This window comes from Musa acuminata, chromosome BXJ3-8 (genome assembly GCF_036884655.1).
Source record: "Musa acuminata AAA Group cultivar baxijiao chromosome BXJ3-8, Cavendish_Baxijiao_AAA, whole genome shotgun sequence".
Lineage (NCBI taxonomy): Eukaryota > Viridiplantae > Streptophyta > Magnoliopsida > Zingiberales > Musaceae > Musa > Musa acuminata.
Genome location: NC_088356.1, coordinates 39,390,598 through 39,403,066, shown reverse-complemented (window position 1 = coordinate 39,403,066; position 12,469 = coordinate 39,390,598). Strand labels below are relative to the sequence as shown.

Here is a 12,469-nt window from a genome sequence, read left to right as displayed (position 1 = left end):
TAAAACTTGTGTTTGTTTTCTGTGTGATGAGTTGGTTACCTTCTCTCCGTGACTTTAATAATCCCAGCTGCACTTGGAAGTAGTAGAACGAGGAAAGCTGTTTCGATCCTCGACCCCATTCATTACCTTCTTTCTCTCCACGACGCATTGCTGAAGAGGCTGGGGCAGGTGGTCGGAAGAAAAAAGGTGGTGAAATCAATCGATGAGCTCTTGCGAACGTCATTCGTGGACGATGGATCGAGGTGAACCAACCTACTCCTCTACAGGTCACCATGAGATCAAAAATATGTAGCCACCATGAAGATCAAGAAAGCTCTGATGACGCCGTTAACGATAAGCAAACAAAAAAGGCAAATATCAAAACGCCGTTGCCGGGGATCGAACCCGGGTCACCCGCGTGACAGGCGGGAATACTCACCACTATACTACAACGACTTGAGTGATGCTTGTGGGAAGTTAATTATATTTAATATAATTATAAGTTCGTTTAATCATTCTTTTAATTTTGGGTAAATGAAAAACTTACCACTAATTTAGGCTTTATTACTGTCCTAATTAGGATTTAGCTACCAAATATTCTCCCTCGATGCACATAATAATATCACATTATAGAAATGCAAGAAAAATAATTTACTTTAACAACCAATACAATGAATGTTTGATTTCTACCGTGGGATACTACTTGTGCTGATTAATTAGTACTAAAAAAAATAATGATTTCTGGTATACTATCATATTGCAAATGCATAATTGAGTGTGGAGGAGAAGCATTAGTTGTGAATCCTCCAAGTGCATCATACTTTTTGCTTGGTAAATGCATATCATGTTGTTTGCCCAGTGAGAATTCATCGAATGTGTGGAGATGCATTGGCCACAAGTTCTACGTCAGACACATCACACATTTTTCCTAGTTATGATAGAGCATTAGTAAATGTGTCCATTGTGAAGGCCTCATCGAGCGCATAACATGCTTTGCTTGGTAAGGGAACATCGAGTGCAAGAGACATATTGTCTTCAAAGGTTGCATTAGGTGTATTGCATGCTTTATCCAATAATAGTACATTAAGTATAAAAGGATACATTGGCTATGAGTATCATGTTGGACGTGTTGATCCGTATTAGGTTTGGGTTTGACAATCCGTCGATTCAATACTAACTTTTAGATGAAAGTTTTGTCAGTGAAATAATGCTTTTTACTGTAATAAACATAACTTAAAAAGAAAAATTATTCTACTCTGGTTGTGAATTTAAAATACCTAAAATAGACAACACTTCTTTTTGGCACTATTGAAGGGGTTGAATATGTTGAGTTTGCAATTGCATCTTAGATGACAAGGACAAAGAGAAAGCTACTAGTTTTGTGACTATTTTCTATTGTATAATTCTACGATAGGTTAGACAAAGTATCTCTCGGTAGAATATGTTCTCGCTAACTTGGGCATTGCTCTACCGGGTTCTTCGCTATCAAGACCTTCTCTTGAGGTTTTGAGAGACGGTTAGGAAGATGTAGAGGCCTTTGGCCTGCACGGGTTGCCAACTCGAAATAGGAATGTTGATGCCTTGATTCTCTTGCTTAGAGTTGACTCTAGATCTACTAGTGGTCAAGGGATCTTGGGAGGAAGGATGAATGTTAGTTTCTCCCTTAAATCTAGCTTCTCATGGGGTTGACTTTTTTTCTATGCCGAGATAATTTTTTTCTCGTATAAATTATGATAGTGATATTATGAAAGATAAGAAGAGAGAAGAATACGAGTCTAGTTCGTTTTGCATATTAATATCATTATGAATTTCGAATCCGAGAACAATGACCTTATATATCAAATAATTTTTTTTTAAATAACATCGAAAGATATGTATCATTTTATTATTATTTAATTTTAATTGTGACATTAAATTTGTTTGGTTGGGGCACATCTAAAGAGTACGAATGTGAGGACCGGGAAACCACGCCGAGCATATCACACACATTGTGTTACTTGCGAAGGGCATATTGTGCATGCCACACTTTACACGGTTGTTGTAGCTCATCATGCACGAGGAGTTGGGTCAAAAAGTTGCACATACTATTACATTTCAGATATATATTGCAATCCACAACGTAGTCTTGTAATTTCTATTTGGTGAAGTCATCAAGAACAGTGAGTAGAAATTGGGATCATGAATGCTAACAACAGAGAGAACCTAAAATGTAATTAGTCTCAGATATGAGGGCTTGTATGCAAATAACCCTCTCACGAAGTGTATTGTCCAACTTACAATACAATTAATACCAAAAACTAGGGCTTATGTGCAAAAAAGTACTCACAAAGTCCGCATTGTCCCACGTACGTATGGTAAGGAAAAAAGAACTATAATGCAATTAGTCTCAAGGAGAAGGGCCTACGTGAAAATAACTACCACAGATAAGAGGAGTAGCAGCTAGTACATAATTAGCCCAGAAGTCGAGGGCTTAAAAGAAAATACCATGTAAATCAAGAAGAGATTAATTTTGTTTAGCTACAATGACGATTACGTACCAATGGTGTTATTGGCCCAAAGCCCCAAGTATAAACCCGTCACAGGGACCAAAACCATTACCCTCGGAGAGAATAAAGGAGATGCTGCCGGGGCCGGCGCCGACGCCGACGCTGACGCTGGTGGGAACCCTGTTTGGGCCGGGCATCTTAAATGCACTCCGTTGCCCTCTGCAAGCTCCTCTATATCCGGCGTACGCAACTGCCCCTTCCTTCCTCCGGCACCCCAAACCCTAATCTTCTTTGATATTTTCTTCTTTAGTGTTGGATGGGTGGGATCGATCGGTTCTATGTTACCTTGCGTGCTGGGGTGAGGCTGAGGGCCGTCTTCGTGAATCATTTCGTAGGACGACGACCTCAAGGCGCCGGTTGACAAGATGCTGCACAAGGCAATGGCCGTCAACCAGTACAGAAACTTCTGTCCGTCTTTTTATTTTGCCTGCCCCTTCTTGATTTCTTTATCCTGTTCGATTTGATCACCAGTTGGTGTTCTGAATCTGAAAACCTAATTTTAGGTGTTCAAGAAGCATTCTTTCTGATCCCTCGCGTTGAAGGTTTGCGAGAAATGAGAGTTTGTGGAAGAATTGAGGGGAGAGGATGCCAAGTATCTACATGAGGTGGTACTGTTAGGGACCACTGAAAGATTGAGATGGTCGCGTGATGTAATTGAAGATTGTGGATGTATTTCGATGTTCGAAGGATTCGATAACAAATAGATATTGCACACCTGAAAATTTGTAACAATGAGCACAGTCAGAGAAAATTAAAAGGAAATAACAGTGACAATTAGGGAAGGAAGGATATATACTATATGAAAGAAAAGAATACTGAAATATCTTACATAATTTCCTTTCTCTTTTGTTATTGTATGCCTAAGTTTCAGACAAAATTGTTTTTCACATTGTCTGACTCAGCACAGTTCAATATGGTAATGATTTAGAACTTGTTCATTTGATTCATAATGCTCATGGGGCTTCCTATTTTCTTGGTGGATGCTTGTGTAGTGCTTGATAGATGCTGATAATGGATAAACAAAATTGGATGCCTGCGCTCATCTTTTTGGTAAATGCTGATAAATCTTGCCAATCAACTTCTACCTTTATGTGTGAGCTTATCCATGTATACTTGCTTCAGTTCTTAAGGAGTCAAATTAATCAACTGTCATGCTCAATCGATACAGATTCAGCATATTAGTCGATCAAGGTCTTCTTAGTCTGTAGTTCTTGCAATTTTCTGGTTCATGTAGGAAAAATATTAATAGAACATATTCTTAAGTTGTTTTGGCATACTGGATCTGCAAAATTTTCATTACTTGTTAATCCATGCACCTTCTCCATCACATGGAATAGAAAAATCATCATTATAAAAGGAAAAAAAAAAATCAATCTGGATCGTGAATAGGGCTCAGTAATTGTTATTTCTGTAGGTTTATTCCATCATGAACTCTCAAGATTAATTGACATCTCTAGTACTTTTAATAAATCATGTTGGTGCCATATCTTTCCCTTTGTGATAGGACTGAAGTATCTTATAAGAGTACACCGATGATTATTTTGAGCTTTGTAACACTAGCTAATGTTATATACCATCTAAAAAATATATGCAGGTCCCAGACGCTTTTAGTGACATGACATGTGATAATCTAAGAAAATGTATACCAAGTTTAAACTAAGCAGAGACAAACACAAAGGGGTATTTCCATTTGGAAAGAAAAAAAAAAAAGGATGCACCCAATTTCTGGAAAGCTGTGACTATTTTTGGGCAGTTATATTAAAATGAATTTGTATCTTGCAGATATGCTTATAAATCCAATTTGGTACAACTGTCTTTTAGTGGAACTTAAAACTCTTTTTTCCCTTTCTTCTTTATCACCAGCTGAAGATCACCATCATCATTATCCTTTCCCTTAAAAACAGTTGAATGGATGAAGCTGTCAAGCAGGTGTGAACAGTTATGATGATGTTGGTTGCTTTCATATTTTTAATTGAAATTACCTGTATCTTGAGGTATTGCATGAAGGGAAGAAATTACCCTGTTTCTGCTCCATAAACTTGTCTTAAAAATATGATTTACATTGTGAAAAATTCAGCTTCCCAATGTCTATACAGTAATTAACAAAGTTTAGCATCATTCAGAAAATGCTTGTATGCCCCTTCGTAGAACTTTGGTGCATGAAATTGTTCACTAATATGGATCGTCATTGATTATAAAACTGAATAACTCTAAATTTTCCCTCATTTGTCATAGAAAATGGTGGATGGCATTGATATCAACTTTAGAGAAGTATATATGTGAATATACCTATACAGACCACCAGCTAACAAATTATGTGAGATTGTTTGCTTTGAATGTTGTAATCCAAAGACAGGCATGTCTCTCGGCAACAGTTGTGCTGCAGGCAGAGTGCAATCTTCATGAAATACTATTTAGATCAAGTAAACTCATCCACTGATTCTTGGAAATATCTTGATTGGTTGGTTTTTGTGAATGAGTTGGTGGTTGTAATCTGTCTACTTCTGTGCACCATCAACTGCAGATTGGCTTGTAAACATGCTACTTGCCCTTAGGATACAGGGAAACAATGTAATGTTTTACTTAGCTAAATTCAAAGATTTCATAGGTGAAGCAATATTTAATGTGCTTGTAAATTAATGATGTTTTGCTGTTCGACAAGAAGTTTTTCTCATTAGACAAAACTTCTATCATTGCTCATTGAGGTTCTCTATTCTTGTTGCTCTTTTTTTTATCATGTTGCAGATGATGAAGTTTTGAGTAATACATCAGGTGCTTCATTGGTAATTTTTTGAGCCTTTTATAGGGGTTTATCTTTCCTACAAATTCATGATCACTAGTACCCTAAAATTTTATGCCTACATTCATGAAGAGAAGTCATCTTTAACCAGGTGCAGTTCTGCATCATCTTCAGACATTATAATTGGATAGTAAACCTGCAAGGTGAATGTCTGTTCTTAGAAATTTGACTCTTTGAATACTCTAGTACATGTTGTTTTCTCCCAACATGACTCTGCTTTCATGTTAGCATTTGAAAGAACATCTCTTCCATTCTTCACCTCCACTAGACCTGCTACATAGACACGACTGTACTATTATTAGTGATCATTTTCTCTGAGCTACCAATTGTGCCTAATGGTGGTTTTGTTTAAGTCAACCAACCAAACTAAGGCTTCGACACAACTGATCTGCCAGAATGCTTATACTGCAACTTTCTTTCCGGTGCTTACTCTCTGAATCTTCAGGGAAACGTGGAGCAGCATATCAGAGACCTGGCGCGAACTAGGCCGCTCGGAAGGAGCCCTCCCGGTGCATTGCAAGGCCACATTGAGCACTTCAAACAGAGAGGACTCCTCACGCGGTGCCACCGGCTTCAGAGCAGGATCCAGCAACTCCTCCCGTTCTGTCACCGTCATCGTCGTCGCAGTCCGAGACTGCACCCAGGTCACCATATTCATGTCTCCTCCGAACCTCCGATCTGTGGGCATTAACCCGCTAACGAGCTCCATGAGAACAATGCCCATGCTGTAGACGTCGCTCTTCTCCGTCGCCTTTGGGGAGTAAGCATATTCTGATAATGTTGCAGCGCTATAAGTTAATTTGATATGACAGTGAACAAACCACGGGTTTGATTACTTGTATGCAGCGTACCTGGAGCCATGTAGCCATAGGATCCGGCGAAGCAGGAGCCAGTCTCCGTATACCGTGCCGAACCGTCCGGGTAATTCTCGGCGGCGACTGCCTTTGCCAGTCCAAAGTCGCCCAAATGCGCCTCCATGTCACCGTCGAGCAGCACATTGCTCGACTTGATATCCCTGTGAACTATCATTGGCACGCAGTCGTGGTGCAGGTACTCCACTCCTTTGGCAAGGCCGATCGCGATCTTCAACCTGGCCTCCCAGCTCAGCTCCCGCTTCCTCTTCTGGCTCACTGCAGGCTCGTGCAGCCAATTCCACAGGCTTCCATTCTCCATGTACTCGTATACCAGCAGATGCTCCCCCTGATTTCTGCTAAGGTAACCCAGTAGCTTGACCAAATGCCGGTGCCTGATCCGGCCAAGAATTTTCACCTCTCTCACGAAGCTCTTGTCTTGCAGCAAGGATTCCCTTTTGTCATGCAGAATCTTCTTCACGGCCACTGTCTCACCGGACGGCATTTCAACTCTGTAGACGGTGCCCGACCCGCCAGAACCGATGACGAACTCGTCGCTCAGGTTGCACGTCGCTTCCATGATAGCTTCCCATTTGAGTTCTCGCCTCGTGGATCCCTTCACGATCAGTTCTCGATGAATCTTGGAAGAGGAACCCTTGAAGGAGTATGCGCAATTGACCTCGCTTGATCTCTCTGCGCACCGCCTTCTGATCCATAACACAGCGGCTATCAGCAGGAGAATGATCACCAGCGTCACGGTGGCAGAGATCACGGCTACAGCAGCTGAGCTTAAGGTGGAACCTTCGCGGGCGGGCCTGATAATGTTGCACGGCTGGAGGGGACTCCCGCAGAGACCAAGGTTCGCAGCGAAAGACTGCGGTGGCCAGCGGGCGAATCGGCCGTCCAATTGCCCCTCCAAATCGTTGCTCGAGAGATCGAGCACCACCAAGCTACTCATTTCACCTATTTGTCGCGGGACATCTCCGGTCAGAAAATTGTGCGAGAGGTTCAGATATTCGAGCTTCGCAAGCGACGCAAGCGATGACGGAATCTCGCCGCTGAGGTTGTTGAAGCTGAGGTCTAACGCACTCTGTAGTTCCTGCAGTCGTCCAAGCTCGATCAGGACCGGCCCGGTGAACAGATTCCTCGACAACCGGAGCTCATAAAGCTTGCTTAGCTGCGCTATGGAGGCAGGGATTGCTCCAGAGAACTGATTGTGGGCTAAGTCCAGGACATTGACGGATGCAAGTTTGCCAATTTCAGGAGGGAGTGAGCCACTGAGTGAGTTATCTGCGAGAGAGACCTTCAGTAGATTGGAGCAATTGAAGAGCTCAACAGGAAGAGGCCCAAAGAATCCGTTAGAAGAGAGTTTGAGCTCCCCCAGCTGCGGTATGCTCCCAAGCCACGTCGGGATGACTCCAGTTAGCCGATTATTGTTCAGAACAATGTGGGTGAGATTCTTGCATGCCGCCAGTTCCTTCGGTATTACTCCGGTTAGCAAGTTGCTCGACAAGTCCAGAAGCGAGAGAGACCCGATTTCTCCGAGCATTGGCGGTATCTTGCCGGTCAGACGATTGTTCCCCAGCCGGATCCGCTCGAGCGCCGGTGAGTTTCCGAGTTGCGCTGGAATCTCCAGGTTGAAGGAATTGTTGGTGAGATCGAACGACAGAAGCGAGGTCGAGCCGCACAGCGGAAGGATGCTCCCGTTGAACCGGTTGTTGGACAGGTTCACTCTCGTGATGTTCCGGCAATCAAACATCTCATCGGGGATGCTTCCTTCGAGCGAGTTGTTGTACAGCATGAGCTGTTGGAGCGATTTCAGGAGCCCAAAAGTCGCCGGAATCCTGCCAGGGAGCCGGTTGTCGGCCAAGTCGAGGATCGTGAGCTGCCGGCAATTGCCCAGCGACGCGGGGATCTTGCTGGAGAGGTCGTTCTGCCTCAGATGCAGGAAACTGAGCTGCTCCAGCCGGCCGATAGTCGCCGGAATGCCGCCAGAGAACTGGTTCCCGTAGAAATCGATCATTTTCAAGCTTGAACAGTTCCCGATGGCCGAGGGGATCTCGCCGGACAACTGGTTTTCATAGAGATAAAGGATCTGCAGCTGCTGCAACCTGCCAATCTCCTCCGGCAGCTGCCCTCGCAGCTCATTGTGATAGAGCGTCAGTATCTGAAGATTGCTGAGGTTGCCGAATTCGCGAAGAATCGAACCCGACAAGCTGTTATTGTTGAGCAGGAGATCAGTAAGGTCGACGAGCTCACCGAGTTCGACCGGGATTGCGCCAGTGAAGCTGTTGTTTGCCAAATCCAATTGCGTCAAGGACAGGCATTGGACCAAGCCGGCCGGAATTTGACCGGAGAACCTGTTGGTGGACAGGAACAAGTGCTGCAACCTAGTCGCATTTTGGCAGAGGTCCTCCGGCAGGCCGCCGGAGAGTTTGTTGTTGGACAAGACTAGATAATTGAGTTCACTCAGTTGGCCGAGCTCGGCGGGGAACTCGCCTTCGAGCTCGTTCATCGACAAGTCCAGATTTTGAAGGCCGACGAGCTTGCAGAGAGATCTCGGAATGGTCCCTTCAAGCCGGTTGGACATCATGTTGAGGTAGGTTAATTGGCTCAGCTTGCCGAGTTGACTCGGTATTTCTCCCTGCAGCAAGTTGTTGGCAAGGTTTAGGATCCGGAGATCAGCCAGATTGCCGAGCTCCGAGGGGATATGACCGTCGAGCTGGTTCTGTTGGAGGACTAAGTTCTGGAGATGTGTCAGCCGGCCGAGTCGACGCGGAATGGAGCCGGAGAGGTTGCAGAGGGCCAAGGCGAGAGTGGTCAGGTTCCGGAGGTCGCCGAACGAGTCCGGGATCGGTCCCGACAGGCCTGGGTTGTCGCCCAGCCGGATGACTCGAAGGCTGGAGAGCGAGCCGAGCGAAGAGGGAATCGTTCCCGAGAGACGGTTGGAGTAGAGGAAGAGAGTGGTCAGAGCGGAGAGCCCGGCGAGCTGGCTCGGGATGGTACCCGTGAGCCGGTTGGAGGAGACATCGAGGGTGGCGAGTCGACTCAGCCGGCCGAGGGAGCGGGAGAGGGAGCCAGCCAGGGACGAGGAGGAGAGATTGAGAGCCACCACCGCCGAGTCCAGATCGCAGGTGACTCCATTCCAAGAACAGTAGTCGGGGTTATCCCTTCTCCAGTCGTCGAGCACTCCTCGGGGGTCCTCCGTGAAAGATTTCCTCACCTCAAAAAGAACTTCCATGTACACCGAGTCCAAGTAGCGACAGAGAGCCGAAGGAGGCAGGAAAGAGATCACCACCAGTAGAACAACCAGCGTGATCCTCCGGTCCGTATCCATCTCTGTACTTTATCCGGTGTTGTCTGAAAAGAGGAAGGAGGAGAAGAACAGGATGAAGAGTCGGGTAGAGACGCCTGTTCGTTGCACTCATGCATGCATGGATGTATGAGAGCAGGGCTTTGGGCTGTGTGTGACTTGGGGAAATGGAGGGTTTAAAGAGAGAGAGAGAGAGAGAGAGAGAAGGGTCTTGTCAGGCAATCTCAGAAACCGCCATTAAATGATACAGCTCCAGTGCCCTTCTGGGACTTCTCACGAGGGTTGGCAAGCCGGAAGAGAGAGAGAGAGAGGGAAGATTTGGAGTGATTGCAGGGTATCAGAGCAGATGGGGTTTGGGAGGAGAGGGGATGGTGTCATCAAATCAGAGAGTGTGGGTTGGTTTGGGAAAAGGTAGCGGTTGGGGCTCCACAGTCACCATTCAATTATGGGTGTTAGTTTTGTCCTTGTATGCATGCACCCCTTTTTTGTTTCAGTGACAAGCATCAGAGCGCCCCATCCCAATATCTTTCTCGGCTTCTGGGGCTCACTCACAAGCATGACTTGTATGGGCCCACACCAGCTGGGGTGGTTTCCACATGGAATGACACAAAACTCCATCCCCTTTAGCTTTTCAAAGAACACCTTCATATTGACCCAATCGAATCGAGGCTTAATATCGCGCACCATAAGAGCGGTTTAGGTTTGGACTTTGAGAGGCCAAAATCTTATAATTTCCAAGTGGATAGCATTTATTAATCAAGTGAGATGGTCATCTTTGTGCTGTGAGCATCTTCGAGTAACCTGTAACAGTGCCAAGCCTTCAATCTCATCGTTTCTATCCCTTTTTACTGATAGAACACAGTGTCTGCTTTGTTTCTTCCCTATTGCCTCTACAGGTTGCATTCACAACCCCCCTTCCTTGCGCCACCTGCTTTTCTGGAAAAGAAGAGAAAATTGGAGGATGAGAGGGAGAAAGAAAGGGGTGAAAACACCTGCATGTTGACGACATATTTGAGCTTCTATTCTGCATCAAAAGTTTTATCTGACATCTTCTGTGGAAGTAAATCTATATGGTAGGAATCCTTCCAATGAGATTACTTGCTCGACGATGGTCAAAGCATGGTCCTACAGAATATGGGCAGCATATCAGAACTGTCTCCATTACTTAATAGCAGCTGTTTCTTCAATTCAACATAAAGGAATTTAGAGTCACGGGTAGATCAAACGACTCACTCCCTCGACTATTCCAACGCATAAAACAAGCTTCCAACTTGCTCTTTTGCGTTGCTGTTGTTCTATTGCATGTCTTCTTCTCTTTGTTTTCCTCTCTCACAACATATTTTTTTCTCGTGCAAACTGATAGGCTCTGTGATGTAGGTGGAGTCACCGAACCCAGCTGTCTTCAAGTGCTATTTCTTTTTGGCAGTGGGGAAGGAGAAGACTGCAGCGAGCGAGACTCGATTGGTGATTTCTGCACATAATATGGAGATGGTTTGTTCTTGATTGCAATAGGATACCCCTCCTCACCATTCTTCAGATGAAATGGAGGTTTGAATTCTTCTTCCGAATGTGCTACACAGCTTTTGAGTTCATTAAGCATACGATTTGGTAAACCACCCCTCTTTGGGTCTCCCTAAATTATATTGACCCACCTCTGTGTTGTGTTCGACACTATCCGTGCACTTATCATGTAGGAATGGTTGAAATTGAAGCCTTGGGCAGAAAGCAAGATGCCTTCTGTGACATGATTAGAACAAGGAATATAGAGATAGGATCAATATGCGGACTAGGTCTTACCATCAGTTTCCATCACCAGCTAAATCCCAACAGTGACACATGGACCAACACTTTTTTTTTTTGTGTGTGTGTGTGTATGACATTTGACACCCTAACTGGTTGCATGTTTCTCACCTTGAGGATGAAGCTGCTGAGACTTAAAAGGTCGACACAATCGCATGACCAATCAATCATAGCAGGATGCAACACAAAGACTGAGCTCTGCATGCACAGGTTCAGAATTTGGAATTTTAGCTGATGCTGTAGGCTCACCAAAAAGAGTACCATGCATGTATTATTCATGACTTGCATGACCAAATGCAGGCCAAGGTCAAAAGAGACCTCACCTTGGATGAGGTTGTTTTGACCAGAATTGCTCATCATTCGTTCCCACTTGGGCAAATTACTTGATGATCTGATAACTATTTATGTATGGAATTAGGTGGCCTCCCATCGGCAGATTTAGGCTAGCAAAGGACATCAAGAAGAGATTTGGTTCTTCCCAGCGCACAAAGATGAAAGATTGATGTGGTCAATGAGAATGCAAGTGTTGGGATACAATCTGATGAGTGCTAATCTATGATGTGTTGGGCAAAAAAGACAAAACGGCTAAGAAGAAGCATAACCCAGCAGCATTTTGGCCTTACAAGTACTTGAATTGAAGATGTAAGTAGTTCTTGCTTTCCCACTCTGACATCCACATGGATCTGACCGTCAAATTCAGCAGCATTTTGTATGTCGACGCTGCAGGACAAGTGGAGACCAAACTTTTAGATTAAATGATGGCGTGAATATGAGAAGTTGAGCTGTGTGTATATCTACTCGAGCAGGAAGCAGGATTTGTGGTGGTATAATGTTGCCTTATCGGCTTTGGTATGAACACTGACTGACACAGCCTGGTCAGCCCCATTGCCAGTCACTCGAAAAGGGCAGGACAAAATCTTGACCTACAGACGCCAAGGTTGACTGTGTTGAAAGGGGACAAACACAAATTTTGGGGTGACTCGTTCCAGCCCCCTTCTCTGCAGAGGTCAGGCAGCAATGGCTTGAAAGATTACCCCCTCCCCCATTTATTTTTTGGCCTCGCTCACAGGTCAAGGTCAGAAACTTGACCTGGGGCTTTGGATCGTGTTAGTGGGAATTCTTCTAGGGTAATACCAGTTCTAGATGCAGAAGATATGACAGTATAATTAATTGTTATGAA

The 12,469-nt window shown here is 44.5% G+C and overlaps 1 protein-coding gene, 2 long non-coding RNA genes and 1 other non-coding gene across 6 annotated transcripts; 2 read left to right on the top strand and 2 right to left on the bottom strand.

Annotated features, from left to right (window-relative positions):
- Positions 1–363: 363 nt before the first annotated feature.
- Positions 364–435, bottom strand: TRNAD-GUC (transfer RNA aspartic acid (anticodon GUC)). The gene has a single exon. It is a non-coding gene; the product is annotated as a tRNA-Asp (tRNA).
- A 2,097-nt stretch (positions 436–2,532) lies between these two features.
- LOC135644961 (uncharacterized) lies at positions 2,533–3,461 on the top strand. Of its 2 annotated transcripts, XR_010498634.1 has the most exons (3): positions 2,533–2,707; positions 2,776–2,933; positions 3,029–3,461. It is a non-coding gene; the product is annotated as an uncharacterized LOC135644961 (long non-coding RNA). The 2 variants fall into 2 exon arrangements; XR_010498633.1 differs by having other exon boundaries at positions 2,776–3,461.
- A 1,996-nt stretch (positions 3,462–5,457) lies between these two features.
- LOC135644958 (LRR receptor-like serine/threonine-protein kinase GSO1) lies at positions 5,458–9,827 on the bottom strand. The gene is made up of 2 exons (XM_065162954.1): positions 6,177–9,827; positions 5,458–6,096 (listed from the first exon to the last, which is right to left on the bottom strand). Exons 1-2 carry the CDS (start codon positions 9,511–9,513, stop codon positions 5,726–5,728), a joined length of 3,708 nt encoding a protein of 1,235 aa, XP_065019026.1. The 5' UTR covers positions 9,514–9,827; the 3' UTR covers positions 5,458–5,725.
- Positions 9,339–12,080, top strand: LOC135644962 (uncharacterized). Of its 2 annotated transcripts, XR_010498635.1 has the most exons (5): positions 9,339–9,501; positions 10,386–10,704; positions 10,867–11,037; positions 11,708–11,931; positions 12,016–12,080. It is a non-coding gene; the product is annotated as an uncharacterized LOC135644962 (long non-coding RNA). The 2 variants fall into 2 exon arrangements; XR_010498636.1 differs by lacking the exon at positions 10,386–10,704.
- The last annotated feature ends 389 nt before the right edge of the window (positions 12,081–12,469 follow it).